The sequence below is a fragment of the Prionailurus bengalensis genome, chromosome A3 (assembly GCF_016509475.1).
Source record: "Prionailurus bengalensis isolate Pbe53 chromosome A3, Fcat_Pben_1.1_paternal_pri, whole genome shotgun sequence".
Classification (NCBI taxonomy): Eukaryota; Metazoa; Chordata; class Mammalia; order Carnivora; family Felidae; genus Prionailurus; species Prionailurus bengalensis.
In genome coordinates this window covers 73,915,443-73,938,973 of record NC_057354.1, presented here as the reverse complement: position 1 = coordinate 73,938,973, position 23,531 = coordinate 73,915,443, and the positions used below count along the sequence as shown (strand labels likewise).

At 44.5% G+C, this 23,531-nt stretch overlaps 1 protein-coding gene across 1 annotated transcript; it reads right to left on the bottom strand.

Annotated features, from left to right (window-relative positions):
- Positions 1–623: 623 nt before the first annotated feature.
- On the bottom strand, positions 624–23,531 carry LOC122467075 (40S ribosomal protein S18-like). Its single transcript, XM_043553321.1, is given in 4 exon segments — positions 624–734; positions 736–1,188; positions 21,308–21,526; positions 23,436–23,531. Coding segments are annotated over 4 exon segments (864 nt in total). The 3' UTR covers positions 624–638.

The window sequence follows — 23,531 nt, the reverse complement described above, 5'->3', positions numbered from 1 at the left end:
CGTGTCTTGTACACGAACATATGTGTGCATTGTTGTTAGATTCCTGCTTTGTTTTTAGGTTGTATATTGAGTCATACTAGTAGCCATAATTTTCAGGTCAGCACCGCATTAATGTTTGATTTATAACATTATTCTCTGACAGCTATATTGAAATAGCTATAATAGAAATTCTACATTTGGTTAAAAATATTCAAGATTAGTCATTTTTCTAAACCCATGGCTCTAAAAAAACTCGATTTTATTTTGAGCAGTTTTAGATTCACAGCATTATTGAGCAGAAGATACAGAGATTTTCCATATATCCCCATGCCCCCACACATGCACAACCTCCCCCATTATCAGTATCCCCCACTAGAGTGATACATTTGTTACATTTGATGAACCTCGAGTGACACATCATTATCACCCTGTCCATAGTTTACATGAGGTTGCACTCTTGGTGTACGTTCTATGGGTTTGGACAAATTTATAATGACAAGTATCAGAATAGTTTCACTGCCCTAAAAATCCTCAGTGCTTTGCCTATTCATCCCGCATGGCTTTTTCATTTTTTATATGGGGAACGCATTCGCCTCCCATGTATGAAAAGAACAGAAAATTTTTTATAGGCATATAAACAACAGACAAGGCCTACAGATTTATTTCTTCTTGGACACACCCATGGCGCGGCCACGGCGGTCTGTGGTCTTGGTGTGCTGGCCTTGGACATGAAGTCCCCAGAAGTGGTGCCAGCCTTCTGTGGGCCCAAATCTTCAGTTGTTCCAGGTCTTCACAAAGTTTGTTGTCCAGACCATCGGCCAGGACCTGGCTGTATTTTCCATCCTTCACGTCTTTTTGTCTATTCAAAAACCAGTCTGGGAACTTACACTGGCGTGGATTCTGCATAATAGGGACTACACATTCCACCTCATCCTCAGTGAGCTCTCCTGTCCTCTTGGTGAGATCATTGTCTGCTTTCTTCCTCACCACATGAGCATATCTTTGCCCCACACCCTTAATTGCAGTGATGGCAAAGGTTACTTTCCACCACCCATTGATATTGGTGTTGGGCACTTGCAAAATGTGCTGGAACTTCTCAGGGATCACTAGAGACGTGGTGGCAGCCCCAGTGGTGGTGTGTAGACCTCCTGTGGAAGAGAAGAGGAACACAAATGTTTTAAGTGCTCTCTGTGCCAGACACTGTGATAACTATTGATATATATTCTCATTAAAATCCTTACAACAATTTTATGAAATAGAGATTATGATCCCCATTTTTATAGGCAAAGGAAAGGGACCAGAAGGCAAAGCGATATGCTGAAGATCACATAGCAAGGGTCTCGATAAACTAATCTTTGACTTCAAGTTAGGTGTTCTTTCTGCCATACCAATGAAAGAGAGGAAAACGTTTCTTCCAGCGTCAGAAATATTTCATTGTGCTAACATGTATTTGCATTTCTGTTTAATTATTGTGGTTAAGCATTTATCAAAATGAATTTCCATTATTACAAAAATTTAATGAAAAGTTTTCTTAACATTTAGGACTTTTTCTAAATCCTGGATTAGTTAAGAAATAATCACTGTATCTAATCACTTTTTTAATCTTGACAGATGAAAATATTACTTTTTAGTAGCCTTCAATTTTGTTAGACTGCTAAAGCATGAGTTAAAAATCAAAGTAACAGCCTCATTGGTTATTTTCTTGAACTTTCTCTATTTCATAGAAATTTCTTCCATTCCTTCTTGGAAGAAGACAGCATGTTTTAAAAATTCCAGTTAGTTAAAATATAGTGTAATATTAGTTTCATGGGGAAAAATAGCATTTTAACAAAGTTGAACTAGAGTAGCACTACTGAACATATAAAGTTGTCAATTTGCTAGTAGTTACAATTTGTTGAGTTCTTGAAAAAAAAATTAGATAACTAATAAAGGTACTATTATTTATGTAGCAATTTCTTCTTGCTTTTTTTGTAAGGTCAATTATCTACAGGTACCCTACAGGTCTTGGAATCTGTGTCAATCTCTCCTCGATGTTTTAGACTCCAGACTGAAGGTCACTCAAGTATCTATAGAAGCCGGGTACTACTATATATTAGTAAGGCATTTCACAACTAAGCATAGAAAGATCTGGTGACTTTTTGAAAGGGATTATGGTAAATTCCAGCTAATTTTTGTCATGCAGGATTATGGACTCAGAATTACCCTATCAGAAATTGGCAATGTAGATTTGATGTGAGCAGTCCTGATTTTCAGGGTACTATGTAGGCCAAACAAAACACATCTACAGACCAAACTTTACCTGTAGGCCCCCAGTTTGAAACCTCTTTCCTAAACTCAGGAGGCCAGATTGAATTTCTTGTTTCCATTAATTTTAAATGAAGCTTTTTGAGTAGATAAAGGAAGTAAAGAGCTACCATGTTTCCTTATTGAGGAAAAGCTGCTGCAGAATGCCTAATGTACTGATGCCCTGGTTATAGAAGGCAGGATTCTTTAACCTTAGAGCTATTATATGTATTGCTGGTCTAGAATAGAGGCCATTTTAATTTCTAATGCAGAGGAACTTGGAAAGTAGCACAGATGTAATTTGTATGTAAAAGGAGGAAAAGACACATACTCCTTAAGTAATTTTGATGCCCTTTTCTCCCATGCTAAATAATGAATCTGTCAGTATCCTCCCTCAATTGCATTGCCATAGGATGGTAAAAAACAAAAACAAAAAAGGCAGTATTACTGTTTTTAAAAAAGAGGCTATTAAGATACATTTTGAAGATTTTCCTAAATTGATCCCTGTTTCTATTTAGTTGGCTCTTTAGTATAAATTCCATTGTGGCTGCGAGGCTGCCATTATCATGTTGTATTTTCAAACTGCCCATGGGAATAATTACCACCAAATGTTTTCGGTCCTCCATTGAGTTAATACTCTACCATCAAGCTCCCACATGTGTTGATGTGTTAAGGCCACTGAGGAGCCTCTGCCTTTTTCATCTAAGGAATTATATTCTGTTACCTTGTGTTCTTGCATCAGATCATACAGAGCCAGCTTAAGTTGAATTTGTGCTTAACAAGAAGTATATATCAGCCTTAAACTCTTTGGTTATACACAGATCAACATGTCTACTAACAAACCCTCATCCATTTCCTCACCACACACACGCTCACACAGGTTGAAAGTACAGAATCAACCTGAGAATGTACATTTTGGAAACAGCGCCCACCAATGGGATAGAATTTTCAAAGATCTCTGCCAACTTGCTTAAAGATCTAAGCATTTATGGGTTAACAATCATGGGTTTTGAATTGCAAGCCTTGACCAGTCCAGAGAACAAACTGTCTGCTTGTAAAGGCTGTATGCTATTTTATTTTTGCCCAGCTTCTCTGGGGTGAGGACTTAAACTGATCAGTTCCTGAACATAACATCACAGTCACAAAAAGACAAATACTGTATGATTCCATTTGTAGGAGGTACTTAGAGTAGTCAAAAATAATAAAAAAAGAAAGTGTGATGGTAGTTTCCAGGAGTCAAGGGGAGGGGAGAACAGGGATTTATTGTTTAATGGGTATAGAGTTTCAGTTTTACAGGATGAAAGAGTTAGGGGGATGGATGGTGGTAATGGGAGCACATTATGAATGTATTTAGCACCAATGAATTGGACACATAAAGATGGTTAAGATGGTAAATTTTGTTATGTGTATTTTACTAAATTAAAACAAACAAACAAACAAACCCTGCTCCTGTAACAGCTCTGTCCCCTTCCCACATAGTTGATGTCACAAAATTACATCTTTGAACATTGTGTGCCACAAACCATAAACTAATTCGTGTAAATGCATTAATCAGAAAACAAAATTAGAGTTACAACCAAAGTTACAATAATGTTAGCTTTTAGACTAATAATTTTTAGAAAATGTATTATTCTCTTAATTCATGTGGATAACAAAAGGTAGAGTTACAAACCATTGTTACAGTAATAATAACTCTTATAATTGCCTATGTATTTACCTTTATTGAGATCTTTATTTTGTCATAAGCCTTCAAGTTACTGACTAGTGTTCTTTTATTTTATCTTGCAGTACTCCCTTGAGCATTTCTTTCAGGGTAGGCCTAGTGGTAATGAACTCCCTCAGCTTTTGTTTACCTGGGGAACTCTTTTTTTCTTTAATGTTTATTTTTATTTTTGATAGAGAGTGTGAGTGGGAGAGGGGCAAAGAGAGAGGGAGACAGAAGATTCAAAGTGGGCTCTGGGCTTACAGCGTGGAGCCCAATGTGGGGTTCAAACTTATGAACTGTGAGACCATGACCTGAGCCAAAGTTGGACATTCAACTGAGCCACCCAGGCACCCCTATCTGGGAAAGTCTTAATTTCTCCCTCATTCTTGAAGGTTAATTTTGTTGGATATAGAATCTTGGTTGACAGTTTTTTTCTTTTAGCACTTTGAATAGCACTGCCTTCTGGTCTCCAAATTTTCTGATGAAAAATTTGCTGATAATCTTATTGAAGACCCCTGGTATATGACAAGTCCTTTTTCTCTTGTGGCTTTCAAGATTCTCTCTTTGGTTTTGTTTTTTGAAATTTAATAATAATATGTTTTAGTGTGGGTCTCTTTGAGTTCATCTTACTTGGAGTTCATTGGTCTTCTTAGATATTTATTTCATGTCTTTCAACAAATTTAGGAAGTTTTCAGCCATTAATTCTTCACATATTCTCTTGGCTTCTTTATCTCTTCTTCTGGGACTCACATGATGCATATGTTGTTCCACTTTAACGGTATTCCACAGGTCCCTCACATTCTGGTCACTTTTATTTTTTTTTCCTTTCTGTTCCTCAGACTTAATAATTTCTGTTTTCCCATCTTCAAGTTTGTTGGTTCTTTCTTCTGCTGAGAGAGCAAGAGTGAGCAGGAGTTGGGGAGAGGGGCAGAGAGAGAGGGAGAATCTTAAGCAGGTTTCACGCCCAGCAAAGAGCCTGACATGGGGCTAGATAACATAACTGTGAACATGACCTGAGCTGAAATCAAAAGTCAGATGCTTAACCAATTGAGCCACCCAGGTGCTCCTCTTTTTAGTTTTTCTTTTTTTTTTTTAAAAAAAAATTTTTTTTTTCAACGTTTATTTATTTTTGGGACAGAGAGAGACAGAGCATGAACGGGGGAGGGGCAGAGAGAGAGGGAGACACAGAATCGGAAACAGGCTCCAGGCTCCGAGCCATCAGCCCAGAGCCCGACGCGGGGCTCGAACTCACGGACCGCGAGATCGTGACCTGGCTGAAGTCGGACGCCTAACCGACTGCGCCACCCAGGCGCCCCTAGTTTTTCTATCTCTTCATTGATATTTCCATTTTGTTCAGGCATCATTTTCTTTACTTTCTTCAAATCTTTCTTTAGTTCTTTGAATATCTTTAAGACAGTGGTATTAAAGTCCTTGTCTAGTAGATCTGCTATCAGTTCTTTTCAGGGACAGTTTCTGTCGATTTGTTTCTTCCTTTAAATGGACGATACTTTGCTTTTTTTTTAAAATATGCTTTGTGATTTTTTGTTGTTGTTGAAAACTGGACATTTGAATCTAATAATGTGGTAACTCTGGATATCAGATTCTCTCCCTTCCCTAAGGCTTTATAGTTTTTGTTTATTGTTTTGGGGTTTTTGATTGTTGTACGCTGTCTCTGTGCCAAGAACCTGCCTGAGGTGTAAACTTAATATCTTCTCAAGTCTCTTCTGAGCCTGCACCTTTCCCTGGGTGTGCATGATGACTTTCTAATTTTCCCTGTATATGGAGTTGCTTTTGAACATCCTACTCTTTCATGTCTGCTTCCCAAAAAGGGAAAATGAGGAAAATGGAGGGAGGAAAAAAGAGAATACTGACCCTTTCAATCCTCTGGAAGTTACTTCAGCTGGAAGGGGGAGAAGCTTGCAACCATGGAGGGAAGTGCAACAACAATGGCCAACTTCCTCTTTGTTGGCATCTCTGAGATCAGAAGCAGCAATCAGTAATCAGAGAACAGATACCCTATATTTGGAAGATATATCCGTTTTTACCCACCTGGATTCTGCAATCTGTGCACACTGCTCCAGGAAAAGGTGCACAGCTGCCTGCTTTGGGACTGGGGATGTGAGAGGGCTAGTTGCTACTGTACTATAACTGAAATTGACTCAGAGTAACCAATTTACTGTTAAAGTCTTCCCCTGGAAGTTATAAGCCTTCAGTAGATTCTAGAGTCCCCAAAGAGTTAGACTGTCAGACAGATTCTGCCAGAGCAATTGTTGATTAGGTGGAAAGATAGATTCCTGGTGCTTTTTACCCTTCCCAGAATCCTCCTTGAAAACCATTCTGGGGGGGATTTGCATTCTGAAGAAGATGGCCCTTTATTATTTTTTTTAAGTTTATTTATTTATTTATTTATTTATTTATTTATTTATTTATTTATAATGTTTATTCTTGAGAGAGAGCAGAGAGAGAGAGAGAGAGACAGAGTGAGAGCAGGGGAGGGCAGAGAGAGGAGACACAGATCTGAAGCAGGCTGTAGGCTCTGAGCTGTGAGCACAGAGTTTGATGTGGGGCTTGAACCCATTAACTGTGATCATTACCTGAGCCAAAGTAGGACACTTAACTGACTGAACCACCCAGGCACCCCTAGAAGATGGCCCTTTAAAGAAAAAAAAAGTTACTCTGTATTAAAATGTTATAAAATCCTAGCACCTCTTCTGTTTTTGACCTTTTTTCATTCAGTTGAAGCAGGGATTAGGGTGGGATGGGTGGGGTGAGTTGGGGCCTGGAAATAAGGGCTTTGTTTTCTAGACATAGGATTTCTTTTCAAGACATTTCAAAGGCCATATTGTAATAGGATCCTGCCCATTGTGCAGTGATCCCACACTGTTATATGTTTGACTGGGCCCTCATGACTTGGCTGACTTTTCTGTTTGTGCTACTCTAGGTTGTAGCATAGGCTGCCTGCAAAGCTGTTGCCTATATCATAATTTTACCTTCAAAAATTTTTAACATGTTCAATCTATTCTTCAGAAAAGTAAGAAATGTATACACAGAAACAGCCCGGGCTGGTCAATTTACAGCCATATTGTGGAAGTCTGTTTTCTCAAAATCATTGGGATGGTTTCAAAATCAAGTGAAGAGGGTACCTGATTATTCTGCTTACATAGTATTCAATCCTTGATTCAAAGTGGGAAGATGAGATTATTAAACAGTTAAGAGCAAGAGGCATCTCTTTGTGCCTCAGAATAAGACCTTGATCTAGGAAGTAATTCTGGGAAGTCCTTGTTATTTTTCTAATTAAGTTTCTATTTAAATTCCAGTTAGTTAACATACAGTGTAATATTAGTTTCAAATATAGAATTTAGTGATTCTATACAACACCTGGTGCTCATCACAAGTGCCCTCCTTAATACTTATCATATATTTAACCCATCCCCCCATCCACGTCCACTCTGGTAACCATCAGTTTGTTCTCTATAGTTAAGAGTCTGTTTCTTGGTTTTACTCTCTCTTCCCCCCCAACCATGTTCATTTGTTTTGTTTCTTAAATTCCATATATGAGTGAAATCATATGGTACTTGTCTTTCTCTGACTTATTTCATTTAACATAATACACTTTAGCTCCATCCACATTGTTGCAAATGGCAAGATTTCATTCTTTTGGATGGCTGAATAATATTCCATTGTATGTGTGTGTGTGTGTGCATGCACACACACATATATGTATACACATTTCTTCTGAGCCTTAAGCATGGAATGTTTTCCCATTTCTTTAAAAACATTTTTTTAATGTTAATTTTTAAGAGAGAGACAGAGTGCAGAGTGCTAGGCGGGGGGGGGGGGGGGGGTTGTGCAGAGAGAATGGGAATGGGAGACACAGAATCTGAAGCAGGCTCCAGGCTCCGCACTGTCAGCACAGAGCCCAACACAGGGCTCCAACTCACGGACCACAAGATCATGACCTGAGCTGAAGTCGAACACTTAACTGACTGAGCCACCCAGGTGCCCCTGTTTTTCCATTTCTTTGTGTCATTTTCCATTTCTTTCAGTAGTGTTTCATAGTTTTCAGAGTACATATCTTTTACCTCTTTGGTTACGTTTTTTCCTAGGTATCTTATGGTTTTTGTGATAATTCCTTGTTATTTTCTGACTTGGTCTGCTTGTTCAAAGGTACCCACACAACACATAGCTTTCGAAGGTAGTCCATGAGCCAAGATCAAGCTGTTTTCACCTTATATTTGGGGTTTTACTTGTCTTTGTTCCTTAGCTCTGCCTTCATCAAGGAAAAAAAAGAATAAAACAGAAAGACTGTGACCTTGTTGGTCAAGCAGCTTGTAATTTCTCCAGGCCAGAGGAGGAGAAACAATGCATCAAACTTCATGAAAAGGTAAGTAAATTTAGGAGGACACAGAATTATTTGTGAGTCAGAGTTTTTCTCAACCTCAGCACTATCATCATTTTGGGCCAAATAATTCTTTGTTGTATGAGGCTATCCTGGGCTCTCTAGAATGGTTAGCAGCATTCTGGCCTCTATCCACTAGATGTCGGTAGAGTTTCCTGCTCACCCGCAAAAAGACATGACTGACTGAAATGTCTACAGGTCTTGCCAAATGGTTGAAAATCACTGGTTTGAGTTTTCCTAAAGAGTATAAAAACTACCAATCCATAGTTAAAACATAATAATTACTGGGTTGTGCTCTGGCAAAGAGGATCAGAGATACAGCAAAATAAGCGAATGCACTCCTTTATAAATTGTTGTTTACCATGCAAATCTGGAAAGCATCCTGAAGTGAGCACAGGGAAACAAAAAAGGGCTTATTTCGCTTTCAATTCATAGCTCAGAAATCTAAATATCTCACGGAGTTTTGGTAAGAAGGAAGTAACTAATGTGCTTAGATTTCTCTCACAGGCAGAGGTTCATTACTGTCAAACATGAGATGTCTGCCTCTGGCTAAGTTCTGCAGAGTCTCTCTTCCCTCCTGTTCTCTGGGGCACAGTGGTTTCTTGGTTCTTAGGAACTATGGGGCCTCAGGTTTAACGTTTTTCTTCTCATCTCTTGATGTCTTCCTACTTCTTCAGTGAGAAGCTCTGTTAGGATCTCCAGGCTGTGGGAATGTCTGCTTCGAAGAGTGGAAATCTAAGGAAAGTGCCCTTGCTTATCGATGGTGAATTGTTAAGTACTGAGTGCCATATTTCACAGAGGATGATCAAATTAACTCTAATAGATGAGAAATTGGCATTGCCCCTAAATTGACGAACATTCAAATGAAGGTTTGAAAGAGGGTTTTTTGTGGCTTTCACAGAAAGCCATAGAGATAATAGGATTGAAAGCAGAATCTTTGGTGGGAAAGCTAGTGGGAATGGGGTCATTCACCTTGAAGAAAAGATTGGAGATGAATCCCAAAGGGTCACTAAACAAAGAAGCTTCTAAGTGTTTTCTACCTCTGCCTAAGGTAACAAAAAGAAATTAATATGGGTGTGAGGAATTTAAATTTATTTCAGGGGAACATTTCTGATAGTTAAGGCTTATTAGCTTTACAAAGGGTGCCAGAGGTGGTTCTGGAATCTTCTTTAAAAGTCTTTAAGAATTGCCTGGACTTGTTTCTGGCTGACTGGCTCATATAGGGTGTGGTCATACAAGGGAAGGAATAGCCTTGTCAGTCTCACTGCTCTGGCACTTGAATGGCTCCATACACACATTGCAGTCAGCAGTGAGGTGACAGCCTGTAACCTACAGAGCCTTAACTTCATTCTCTAAATCAGGACTTGGGCAATGTTCTTCCATAGAGATGGGTTATTGATCAGATTCAGTGGATGGAGGGTTTTCACTGTGCCTTCTGTATATTGATTTAATGAGCAGTGTTGCAATATGGGTTCTCCCCGAAGCTGACTGAGATGGGGATCTATGTGCAGGCTGCTGTTCACTAGGGAGTGTTTTTGATATCAACAGTGTGGAAGGCACGAGGAGAAAGTATGGGCAGGGGAGAAGTTAAGCCCTGAAGCAATCCCGACAAAGAATTCAGCTTGCCAGGAAACCTCTGAAGCTGGGAAGGTGTACCCAGATGGGGCTAGAGGGTCAGGTCTTCACACTCCTGTGGTTGGGTCCCTGGCTGGGGGCTGCCACCAGAAGGCAGGACCTTGGGCAGGGCAGCTTCCTTTGGCCCAGGCACTCTCAAAGAGGTCTGACAGCCAGGAGTCTTCTAGCAGCGCTTCACATGTGGGGGAACAAATTCTTCCTTCTGGAAGGGAAATCTGGGGGCGTATCTCTGCAATCACCACAAGCGGCTTCCCCTGTCTACTCACATCTGAGACTTGCCTTGACCTTTGTTTATACAAGAAGCGTTTTCCCTGTTGCAGGGACATATTGCCCTTACCTCATTCCGAGCCAACCGCGGCCACCCTAGAACACGGAGTAAATGCAGTCACAGATTCTGTTTGTTCTGAAGTATATTCGTTGCCCCCCGCCCTCCCTCTTCCTCACTTTCCTCCTTCAGCTCTCATCAGGCAGATTCACCTGCTTCCAATTTTAGCCTCGTGACAGCCAGCCTGGATGGCGAACTAAAAGTCAGCTGATTTCTTCCTCTTCAGAGTTTCTTCATTATTCCGTGAGTGGGCCCATGGCTCCCTCTGCCCGTGCCTTGCGCACGAATTCCCAGGGCAGTTGTGCAGCCAGCAGAAGGCTGGCCTGGAGCCGGGGTTAGCTCAGCCACCGGCTTTGGGATTTTGATCACGGCCTGTGTTCTCCATTAGCTCTCTAAAATGAGGAGGGGCCATTGGCCTGAGCGATCCCCAACATCTCTCCTAACTCCCACATCCAATGACTTTTTGATTCGAAGGGTTTTCACGAAAGGAAATGGGAACAAAAAGGGATGGCAGATTTCCTATTTAGTCTTTGCTTCCCATCTCCCTCACATAGACTACTGGAACCTCCTCTCTCAGATAAATGCAAGATGTAGGATTCATTATGGCCTACCCTGAAGTGTTTGGGGGAGTGAAGGTTTAGAATCCCCAGGACATTTTGGAAATCAGTCTGAATTGAAATCAAAGTTCCTAGCAGCTGAACTTCTCCTGTGGCTGTGAGGTGAGTGAAGGTGAACCAGGACTAGCATTGAGCTGCATTTGAAATGCGCAAAGCAGTTAGTTCACTGCAGCAAAATTGGTTTCCCCCGCTGGGTTCATTCTGCTGGCTTTTCCTTCCTCTCTGCCTTTTCCTAATCTAAATGGATTTAGCTATCACTGCTGGTAGTTTCTCTGGCAAAAGCAGGAGATTGGGCCAGGATAAACACTGGCCCTCCAAACAAACTCAGGCTGAGGGAGACCAGATAAGACCCTTCAAACTGTCTTTTCATGCTTGGTGTCTCATTCGGTAATGACAGGCCATGATAAATGAGTGCCACAGAGTCAAGATAGCACAGAGTCTGGGAGCTGGAGAGAAAAGGCTAGTGGAAAAGTGAACCTGGCTGTTGAGAGAGTAGAGCTGAGCTTATTTGCATAGTAACTCAGGTGTGGTTACTTATTGATGAAGCACATGTTCTCTGAGGTGTGGAAAATAGGCTAGCTGTGAACCCGATCCCTGCCCTAGAACACTCATGGTCAGGAGGCACAGCCTAGGGGGAGCCGCCATCCTCAATTGCTTCCCCTTTCCGGGTTTTCTTTGAATTCCCTGAGTCTTTTCTAGCCTTGCCTTATGCTAGACTGTGAGGTCCTGGACCTCCTGTCTTTGGTCACTATCATTCCCCCGTTTCCCTAATCTCACCTGGCATGTGGCAGGCCTTTAATAAATAAATGTGTAATGGAAGACACTTGGCAGTGAAGCTTACAGCTACTTGGGAGTTAGAGTGAGATAAACGCAAAAGAAGAAGGCAGGACTTGTGTTTCGCAAAGTAGACACCCACCCTGAGGGAGAGGGGGAAGTAATGTTAGAGACTAAGGGACAGAAGAAGGGATCAGCTGTGAACCTACTGCAGGAGAAAATCCCAAACAAATTTGACTTTCTTCAAGTGCATGGTTTAAGTCCTCCAAAACAAGGGGAAAAACCATCCTGTCCACCCCCAAAATACCTACCTCAAACAACAATTCCTCCAGACTCCTAGTGGTGCCCTAGTTACACAGCAGAAAGAACAAAGAAGTGATTTAAGCATCTCGACATTGAAAGAGCTATTGCCAAACACCAGAGGATCAGCAGAATCATTAGATTCCAGAAAATGCAGAACCTCTTAGGCCTCTGTATTCTTCCATCCTGATGTCACACTGCTGGCAGCCCACGCCGAGCTGCTGTATAAGAATGTGCTGCTAGAACGACAGGAGGAGGAAGGAAGGGCAAGGTCGCCTTGCTGGGAATTTGGAAGCTCTGTCTTGGAGACAGCTTAACCATCAATGGACACTGTGGTTTCTCTGCTCCCAGTGATGGAGGAACACAAGGGTGGCCCTTTGAAATGACTGGACACAGATGTGGATGTGTCTGAGTTTATCAGTCACGGGCCTGATTTATCAGGATTATCAATTATCAGGATAAATTGGAAAACAATTTATCCCAGGTGGCTCAAATGAAAAACTTTAATTAAGAGATTAACAGAGATGCAAGCAGGGTTAAGGAAACAAATAGGGAGGTGCCCAGAGACTTCCATCACCTGGGAGCCATTACCTCCCTGAGGCTAAAGGGCAAAGGGGAGAAGGGAATTTTGGTCCCTGAACCACTTTTCCTGCTGGATGTCTCCCGTTGTTCAAACCGGAGACCATCAGCGAGGGTGCCCAGAAGGATGACTTTCTCAGAGGTCAGCTTCCTGGGGCTGGGAGCACATGGCGGTGAGTCAAAAGGAGAAAAACATGACAACAAACCTTATTACCATTTGGCATATATATTTTAAAACATTTCAGATAGCTTCTTATGTGTTACCTCATTTAATCCTCAACACTAAAGCAAGTCTGAGCTGGGGGCTCTGGAGAACACCAGAGGCTGGTGCATACAGTGTTTTCTCACGCCTGAGAGCTCGGGCTGGGCTGAGGAGAGGGGAAGTGTGCTAAGCCTATCACGTGGAGCTCGAGGTGACAGGGGCTCTAAAACGCCAACTAGGAAGGAAGTCACTGGGACAGTGTCTGTGGGCAATCTGTCCACTTTCTACAGCCTTTGTAGTTTCCCCACGTTTGTGCATTTTATCCTGAATGGTTCCCAGTAGTAGGAACGTTGTCTTTTGATCAACGGGCAGCCCTGAGGGGAGAGATCCTCTGGGTTTCCTCCTTCTTCTGAGGAAAGAAGAGGAGGCTGGCTCCCTGGTGACATCACTGAGGGAGGAAAGGGAAGCAGAAGGGCCAGAAGCCAGATGATCCAGGGAAGGGGTTGTGGTTGGGGATGAGGGGCGCTTAGTCTATGCTCTGTGTCTCTAGATTCTCCTCCTGGTCCTTCTGCTTCCCTGCCCTAGGGGTTGGGGTGGGGAGCTGTTGGCCATGGCTCACGTGCAAGCTGGAGTGAGGGACCCTTCAGCCACTCAGGCCAGTAGGCTGCAGACACTGACATTGGGTCTACCTTATTGTAAGGTAATCCAGGCCCGAGCGGCCATTTGATCTGAAAGGCAAGGTCTTATCACCAAATAAATATTTCATCATTCTTGGGCCCCGGTGAGCCGAGGCATGGACAGGACTTGAGTCCCCTGCCCCCTCTCAGATGTCCACTGCCCAGGGAAGGGGGAGGAGGAGAGCCTGTGGCTGAGCCATTAGAGGAGGTGGGAGAGGGGCGGTCAGCAGCCAGGGCTCTGAGTTCTCCTCCCATGGCCTCCACCAATGTGCTGAGTCACTTGGTCAGGCCACTTCTCTGTGTCTTAGTTTTCTCAGCTGCAAAATGGAAATGATGTCTCAGCCCAGCTCTAGTACCTTTTGTTATTGCAAAGATCAGAAGTGATAAAGCATGAAAGCATTTTGGAGGGCAGAAAATGATACACCTAATATGCTAATTATTAATGCTGACTGTGCCTTTTCAGAAAATATTCCTTAAGAGGCCTAAATCACATTTGAGTTGCTTTTATTGCCTTCTTCATTTAACAGATATTTATCTAGCCCCTGCCCTGTGCCAGAGGCTTATATTTTGCCTGATGGATTGGCCGGCTTCTTTGTATATCCTTCATTTACCTGTCCTTTAAGGTTTTATTTTAAACCTCTGCTCTCTAAGTTTGACAGTATAAAAGGAAGTCGAATGCTTGTTTGGGTTGATGAGAAGTATATTGGCTGAAATGAGATTTCATTGCCCCTGCTCATTCACTCATCTTAGTGACCTTCTGCCTTTTTTGCCTGTGGAGTCGCAGGCTGGGTCTGCTCCGGGAGCTGAGTGGCCCTCAGGGTGCCATGGCAACCACACAGGACCGCCACCAGGGAGTTCATGTCAGGTGGCGCCTTGCAGCTCATCAGCTGTGGGCTCAACAGAAAAGAAACCCTTTCCCACTCTTTGAGGTGGAAAAAGGGGAAGAGAGGCAGGTGTGCCAGATACAGCTCGGGCAGGCCACTGTCAGCAAGCTGCATTCATCAGGCTGGGATTTTCACTTGCAGCAGGACCTCTGCTGGCTGGGAAAGCAGGAGGCCGGGCTCCAGCAGAGAAAGGCACAGATGCCTGGCTTGGGTTACTAAATACTGGGATGTCCTCTGAGACCAAGAAGCCTAGGGGTAGAAGGGCTCCCACATGGTTGGGCAGTTTAAGGTTCCTTGCCTGTCCTGAAGGGGAACCATCCTGAGTTGCTCCTAGATAAACCATACACAGCCCCCATGTCCCGGACCCATAGTCTCTGGGTGTGTGATATGCTTTTTTGTTCCTTTCTTTACTTAATAAAGCATTCATTAAAAAAATTTTTTTTTAGTGTTTACATTTGTGTTTGAGAGACAGAGTGTGAGTGGGAGAGGCGCGGAGAGGGAGACACAGAATGGGAAGCAGGTTCCAGGCTCTGAGCTGTCAGCACAGGGCCCGATGCGGGGCTTGAACCCACTAACTGTGAGATCAAGACCTGAGCAGAAGTCAGACACTTAACCAACTGAGCCACCCCGGTGCCCCAAAGTGTTCAGTTTTTAATAGGATGTGTTGGTGGGCACCCAGTAGGTGTTTGGATTATCTGACAAAACCAGCCCTGGTCCTGAAGAGCATTATCTGCATAGTATCACTAAATAAGGAGAAAAGAGTGCCCTTGCTGAAAGACAAAAGGAAAAATGTGTGACAGGGTCCTCCCAGAGACATGGTGTCCCTGGGTACTTTAAAAATATGTTCCTACTCAAGGTCCCAGGGAAGGAAGGTGCTTGTAGGGGAGCAGACATAAGTGAACACCTTGCATGGGGCCACCCCACTACTTCCTGTTTCCTAGTGGACTCAGTGTGAATCTCCAACACTTGGTAGCAGGCCTTGTCTGCCAGGAATTTGTGCTTCCGCCTCTATTTTAGCTTGCTTTGTGATCTCCAAACAAATCTAGTCTCCTTATTCACTTCATCAACCACAGGCAGGCCCAGAGTAGGAGCTGTGTCCCTGGGGAAGGTGAGCCAGTGTTGGATGATGAGGGTGATGAGGCCCCTCAGCCAGCCACCTCCTGGCTGCCATCTCCTTGCCCCCATCATTAGGTAGTAGTGGCCATTATGGTGATGATGGTTGACAGCCCTTCAGGGGATTGGTCTTATTTTAGATACTCTTTGCTCAGGTGTGTCAGGACTTTGTTAAAACCTCCCCCTGAGCTCTGGTGATTTGTCTTGTATTATTTCTCAGACCCAGGATACTATTTTGATTTAGAAAGTTTGCTTGCTTGTGCTGCAGCTGGTGGTGGCCACCAGATCCTTGGAGGAGAGGACCCGATGGTTGTCTGTTTTCATAGGTGCTGTGTCAGCTGTCCATTCAGTATTGATTTTTACACTGCTTCCTGTAGTCACTCCCCATTATGCTGCACTGGCCCGGGGCTGGTGCAGAGATTTTAACCTGAAATGTCTTGGTTGATTCTCTGGAAGCTGCTGACGCTCTGTCCTTTGGCTGCCCCACCAGGTCTGCTAGGGCCCCCAGCTTGCCACTGACCTCCTTACTGTTGAGTTGAAAAGGTCTGGGAAGAGAGGGTGTCCACACTCATAATTGCTAGGCATGGCAATTTGGCTTCAGCTCCTGAGGTTGCTTCAGTCTTGGGATGTAGGGTGGGAGGGGCTGAGCCAAAGAAAATTCTCAAAGGAAGATAGCATGCATTAACATCAGAAATCTGCAGAGTAAGACTTTGAAAAACATCCCATAAAAAGAAGTATACTGTATCTGGAAATGGCAATAAGGGTTAGTACCCTGCAAAATGAGTACCTCGTGCATGCTGTTGATAGCACTGGGTGGATGCTGTGATGGTCAAAGGAGAGGGACCGCGCCCAGGGGCTGTGTTTGCTCCCACCCACTGCCTGAATGCTTTGTGAACCTTCCCTTTGTATAGGCAAATGCTATACATGCTTGGTAAGGAAAATATCCAGAACTGTGGGCCACAGATGGGCCTGGAGGACATGGGAATATGCAGCTGGGGTGGAGAGTAGTGTCTTTGGGGTTTAGGGGAAGTTGTAATTGGTGATACAGAGCAAGACCTGTTGGGGGGCCCAGGCTACCGGAGAATCAGAACTGTTCCTGGGAGGAAGGGGCAAATGATTTACTTGAGTGCCCACTGTGTATGATGCTTTACACACATTTTCTCATTTAATTGATACAGTATTCCAGGAAGAAGGTGTTGCTGTCACTTTTTTACCCAGGAGGAAATTGCACAGAGCTGCTGTGGGAAGGGGGTGACACCTCTTCCTCTCTGAGGAGAACATAGAAGACTGGTTTGGGCCTGTTCTGTGGACACTGGGTAGGGGCGGGGCAGCCTCCTAGCACCCACTTCCCAGGGGAAGGAGGCGGGCAGGGGGGGGGGGGGGGTTCAGGCTGTGGGAAGGACGTCTCTGTCCTGTGGAGGTGGAGGCGCAATTCTGGGGGAGGACCAGGCCATAGTGGCACTGCTCTAGCATGAGCTCAGAGGGGCTGAATCACACCCCCTCCACCCAACACACACTGAGCCCAAGACCCTCCGTGGTGGGGACACAGAGTTCACAATAGCTTCCCTGACTTCTCACTCTTCTCTCCAGGGCCTTGTTGGCCAAAGGCCCAGGCTCTGCTGATAGAGTACTGACAGATTTCTTAAAATAGGAAGCCTTGTCACCCACCCATTATCTCTCTTTGGCTGAGCTGGGTGGGGCCTCCTCAGTAAAAATCTCTCTTTATAGATTTGTTTTACCAGAGAAAGCTTTGGCATGAAAGAGTGTGGCTGACTGGATGCCTTTGGTTCAAGGGCCAGTTTGAACCCATTGAAAGTGTGTTGAGCCCGGCAGGGGGGGGGGAGGGGTGGTAACTGGAATAATAGGGCTGGTTGGGGGCTGGACTGGAGTCTGCACTCTCACTTCCTGTTTGAAAGGGATGAAAGAAGCCCAGGGGACCTCACTGACTACTCAGCTGAGTTCCTTCCCTTCCTGCAGAGGCCCAAGGCCCGTGGGACACTGCAAGGAGTTCTAAGCTTGGTGTTAGAACAGCCAAATTCAAGTTCTGGTTATATTATTTTTCTAAGTAGAAGACCTGGAGCAAATCTTTCTGGGACTTTATTTTCTCATCTGTATAATGGATGGAAAAGTCCCTGTCCTGCCTACCCACAGGGTCGTAGTTCAGGTCCAGAGAGGCAGGCTCTGTGTGGGTCAAGTGCTGGGTCAACCCTGTGGTGTGCTCCACCTGCTAAGAGACAAGATTTTGTTTGCTCAGAGATAACACCCAGGGCCTGGAACAGGAAAGGTGAGCTGAGGCCTGCCTGCCTAGTCAGAAAGCTTGCTTCTGTGTAGCTGTGACTGGGTCAGCCCCTCTCTCTCCCATAGCCTCTCTTTCACATTGATCATAAAAATAACCACACGCCTCGTCTGTTTTGCTGTTTGGATTTTGCTTGGCAGCTTTAATTCACTCTTGGGTCACAGGGGCTTTTTCCTCCATCTACATTCCGTTGATCTGAAATCAGGTTTCACCTAATGGAGCAGAATTTCTCATTCTCTTGTTGGTGAGGAGTGTGGGTTTTGTTTTTTTAATCTTGTTTTGTTTTTACTGCTCAGAATTCCCCTGGATACACTTAGTTTTCTGATTTTGCCTGTGATTAGAGGGAGAGGCCATTGTAAGAACAGCAGTATGATAGTAACTTTCCCTTCCCCTCCCCAGTGTGATTCCATTGGGAAAAATAGTAAAGACTGAGACAGGGCAGACCCATTTCAAATCCTGATGGTGCTCCTCCTGAGTCTGTTCCAGGGCCGCAGACATGGGCCTATGGTGTTAGGCCCCATTCCTCTGCTGATGGCCATGGGAAGGACCCTCAGGGCACACTTGCACACTTAACCGCTGCCTCTGAAAGGCAGGGGCCTGGGGAAGTCTAATTGGAGTGGGGAACTCTCCTTCTCTCTTGGCATATTGGCTTTGGGTGTTGTGGATGGGAATGGAGAGAGAGAGAGAACTGCAGTAAACTACACAATGACACAATGGCTGAACCCACAGAGGTGTCCCAACCATTCATGCTTTACTGCAAGCAGAATCTTGCCCCAAGCCCCTTGTGAGCGGTGCGTTGGGACCCTCCATGCCTACCTTGGAGGCTGAAACCATGCCTGTTCCTCAGTGATAGATACAAAAAATAGCAGATAAAGTCCCTGTGTTTGAGGAACTCAAGACCTACCAGGGAGCTTAAAGTGATCTCCAAATTTGGGGCACCTTGCTGGCTCAGTTGGTAGAGTATGCACCTCTTGATCTCGGGGCTGTGATTTCAAGCCCCACATTGGGCATAGGGATGTTAAAAAATCATTTAAAAAAAAAAGCAATCTCCAAATCATGAAAGATGAGGCAATTATTACCAAACAACTGGGTGTGTGGGTTTGAGTGTGAGTGAGTAGGTGTGAGGATGGCAACTTACCTGGGCTCACTCTGGCCTTCTGAACTGGCAGAGAGGAGGGGATTAACAATCTGCTTGTCTCTCTTCTTCCCTCTTTACCTCCCTTCCTTCGAATGGAAAACCTGCTAGGTCCTGGGTGGAGGTAGATGTTATAATAAGGGATTCGATAGTTCCTATGCAAGAGTGTCTGTGCCAGAGTTGGGGAGTACTACCTTAAGGGCCAACCTATCCTGCCTGAAGGGGCAGGATCTGGACTTGAACTAAAAGTTTCAGGGCAAATGAGCTTCATTCAAGCACATCATTTTAGACAGCCCACATCCTAACCTCTGCTTCTTTACCTATTCTGTTCCTTTGCTCCTGCTTTTGAGTCTAAATCATTCACATAGAGTCTGCCTCCACCTAGGTGTCTTTCCCATGATTATCCCAGTGTCTGAATCAGAAAGACCCCTGACCTCACCCCTAAGGAAAAGTTTTGGTACTGAGCCCCCTTTCTCACCTTAACCAGTCTACTGGTTTTGGTTCTGGTAAGTGACTTCAGCTCAGATGGAGCATACAGGACCTCAGATTAATTGAGGAGGTAAGACTAGAAACAAACTAATAAAAAAAAATACTATGTTAATTGCCAAGAGAACAGAATTCTGTAAACTCTACAAGGCCTTGGTTTTAGTCCTGAGGGAGAGTCAAGATTTGCATAAGTGGAAAGGAGAAGGGAGTACATTCTTGGCAAGAGACAGGACTTTAGCAATGGCCCAGGGATGGAAATGTGCTTCATGAGTTCAGGGAGCAATAAGTAGACTGGTTTGCTAAAAAATTTATTGACTGCCTCCTATGTGCGAGACACACAGAAGATAGAAAGGGTAACGAGTGATCTCTGTCCTCTGGGATTCCGTAGGGCTCTGAATCAGAAGTGCTCCCATCAGGACAGAAAAGCCTGGGTGTGCCTAAGGAATTTATTGACTGCCTCCTATGTGCGAGACACACAGAAGATAGAAAGGGTAACGAGTGATCTCTGTCCTCTGGGATTCCGTAGGGCTCTGAATCAGAAGTGCTCCCATCAGGACAGAAAAGCCTGGGTGTGCCTAAGGAATAAAGCAGAGACCACAACTGAGGGAGCAGGAAAGTGTCCACTCTCCCAGCACAGAGGTATGGATGTCTAAAAAATGTGTGCTCAGGATATAATCTTAGTAAAGCTGCAGATTACATTTAAAGCAAACATTTACAAAGAGGATTGGCATGAGGAATGTGCACTGAGGGGGAGTGGCTCTGCAATGTGGAGCTTCTGAATTGCTGTGGTAGAATTAGCCAGCAAAAGAGGAAAGAAGACCAGCTGGGGGCCAGGCACAAATGTGTTTTGTATTAAAAAAAATTTTTTTTAAATGTCTGTTTATTTTTGAGAGACAGATGGAGCGTGAATGGGAAAGGGGCAAAAAAAAGAGAGGGAGACACAGAAGCTGAAGCAGGCTCCAGGCTCTGAGCTGTCAGCACAGAGCCCGATGTGGGGCTGAAACTCAAGAGCTATGGGATCATGATCTGAGCTGAAGTCAGACACTTAACTAACTGAGCCTCCCAGGCACCCCAGGCACCCCAGTTTTAAAGCAATCTCTCCAGCAGGGGCTCTTGCTAGTGATGTTTGTTATGTTGCTATTGTCTTGGTGACCCTGGCAGCAGAGTCTTACGGGCCCAGGGAGGCTTTTCTAGGTTGCTAGATTCTTTGGCTTTTTGAACTTATCACAAGAAGTTGCTTTGGTTTCCTCTCACTGCACGCAGAGGAATGCCTATGGTCTCTGAAATAGAGTAATGCTTGACAGATCTCTGTGTCCTTGTAGCTGGAAAAATTGCTGAGGAGATAGATGATTTTTCGTCCTTGCCTTTGGTCACCTGAGCATGTCCTGAACATAGCTAAATTCTAATGGTTTCTCTGAAGGAACTTTTACAAAAGCTGGTATGTCATCCTTTAAAGTACAATCAAAAAGTAGCAAGGCATGAAATAAACACATAGGAGTGCCGATACAATGAATATGCATTTATTCAACAGGCATTTTTGTCCCTATTATGTTCCAGTCACTCTGCTAAGTACAAAACTAAGTGCCTATTAATAAAAGCCTCACTTGCACTATCCTCCTGAGTGCACAAGTTCAGAACACTCCTCAGCTGAGTGAACAAGGAATTTCAGGCACTGTTCTTCCAGTGCAAGCATAAACTGTCTACCAAATAGGAGGGACATGGTCTCTGGCAGTCATTTGGCCACACAGGCTTCAACTTTATCCCTGCCTTGGAACTTTGGAGCATACTAAGTTTCAGAAGAAAAGGCCTCAGTCCAGACGTGTGTATGCAGGAGGCATAATTCTGGGAGAGACAGGAAAACAATCTAATGAAGCAGGGAATAAAACCCAATGTGGAGCCCTGCAAAGTGGGGGCTCACCTCTGAAGAAGCTGGTTCCTTTACACAAGCAGGCACGCTCTGCATGTTCTCAACCCAGGGTTGGTGATCCTCATTGGAATTAGTCTGCTGGGTGAGAAGGTGTATTCCCAAGAACTGGGGGTGAGGTACAAGAGCCAAGATCTGAGCGTGTAGATGCCTGGAGTCGACCCCGTCCCCTGTGGGACAGGGTGGGCCCCTGCTGGTTGAGTCCAGAAGGCCCTAGGGAGAAAGTGTGTTGTGGGAGTTCAGTCTGTCTGTGTTCCTTCCTGCTCCCTTATTTGAGAACCAGACAGAAGCAAGAGAAGAGGGATTGACACAGGATGGTGTCAGAGCATGTTCTGTGGAAGACTGGCCCGGGGCTTCTGAAGGTTAGCTTCTGGGTTGCCAAAAACACAGGACTCTACTGTGGGACTGTTGTTTTAAGTAAAGATACCTATCAATATGAATCATTTGTTAGAAGAGCTCGGGTCCAGAAAGAGTGGAGACTGTGCTGCCCCTGGGTTTATTTTTGGGAGGTTCCTCTGACTCAGAGGATTAGGTGATCATTTGTACCTCAGTTTCTCCTACCCACAAAAACAGGATGAAACTCGCCTACTGCAGTATAGGGCTGTGGGAAAGTTAAAGAGAATAAGGAACATTTACATGCTCTTTAATACCTTTGAGGGAGGCAGGATTTTGGCCTGTGAACATTTTCTATAGGAAAGCTACAGGGTGGTCTGAAAATCCTTCCTTCCTTCCTTCCTTCCTTCCTTCCTTCCTTCCTTCCTTCCTTCCTTCCTTCCTCCCTCCCTCCCTCCCTCCCTCCCTCCCTCCCTCCCTCCCTTTCTTTCTTCCTTTCTTCCGTCCTTTCTTTTAGGCTGTCTGCCCAGTGCAGAGCCAAGCAGGGGGCCCAAACTCATGACCCTGAGATCAAGACCTGAGCTGAGATCAAGAGTCAATTGCTCATCTGACTGAGCCACCCAGGCATACCCCAAAATCTTTCTTAATAAGAAGCCAATCTCCTTGTTTTTGTCAATATTTTCTTCCTGCTTCCCTTGTTATCATTCCCCCATAGTAATGAACCTCATATGATAATATTAGTAACTAATAATAAAAGCTATTATTGACCGGACAACTCCTATGTGTCAGTCATTCTGCTGGATATTACCTGATCTTGAATTCTTTTAATTTTTTTTAAGTGTTTATTTTTGGGAGAGGGAGGGAGGGAGGGAGGAACACAGCATGGGGGGTGGGCAGAGAGAGAGGGAGACACAGTCTGAAGCAGGGTCCAGTCTCTGAGCTGTCAGCACAGAGTCCAACGTGGAGCTCGAACCCATGAACCCGTGGGATCATGACCTGAGCCGAAGTCAGAAGCTCAACTAATTGAGCCACCAGGTGCCCCTACATGATCTTGAATTCTTAAAACAGATACAAAAGAGAGGTGTTATTAGTCTCCCATTATACTGTGGAAACTGAGGCTCCAAGAGATTTGTGGAAAGGGTAGAGGTTACCCACAAAGAAGTGGGAGAGCCAGGATTGTAACTCAGGTCCACCTAGTGCAAAGTCCTATCCTCTCCACTACACCCCACAGGCTCCCGGCTACTCTTTGTAGATTTCTGGGGGCACGAGAGTGGAATCTGCCCAGAGAAAGCAGCTCCTGGCAGAAGAGGTGACCACAGAATGCTTGGTACTAAACACAATGCTGTCAGTACCAGTGCTCAACCCAGTGATGTGTGTTTAGGCTGGCTGTGGTGTGTGTAGAAACCTGCACCGTCAGAGCTCCCAGCTGTGGAGGGTGACAGAACTCAGAAAAGGACAGAATTTGTCTGGGGAAGACTCCTCTCACACCCAGGTCCCTCTCCCTTCTTGAACTCGAGGGATACAGCAAGCCTTCTGTATCCCATCTGACTGCTTGTTAAGGCATCAAGGCAAGGCAAGGGTCTCATTGGGCCCTGGGGATTGGGCCTCTGTCCCTTGGCTTCCAGAAAGCCCAGTCTTCTGGCAACATGGCTTACTTGGAAGCTGTTAACTTTGCCCTAGTTCATTTTATTGCATTCATATTTATCCTTTTTGTGGTGCTTTCAGACGGTGGGTGTGGTGGCTGATGAGTTGAAACCTGTCTTAACTATCCACTGAAGCTGGTTATTACCTGCTTAATGACAACAGCTTGCAAAACAGTTTCCATGGCTCTCAGCACAGCCAGGCCTGCGTTGTCGTACATCTGCTGCTGAACAGGGTTTGCCAT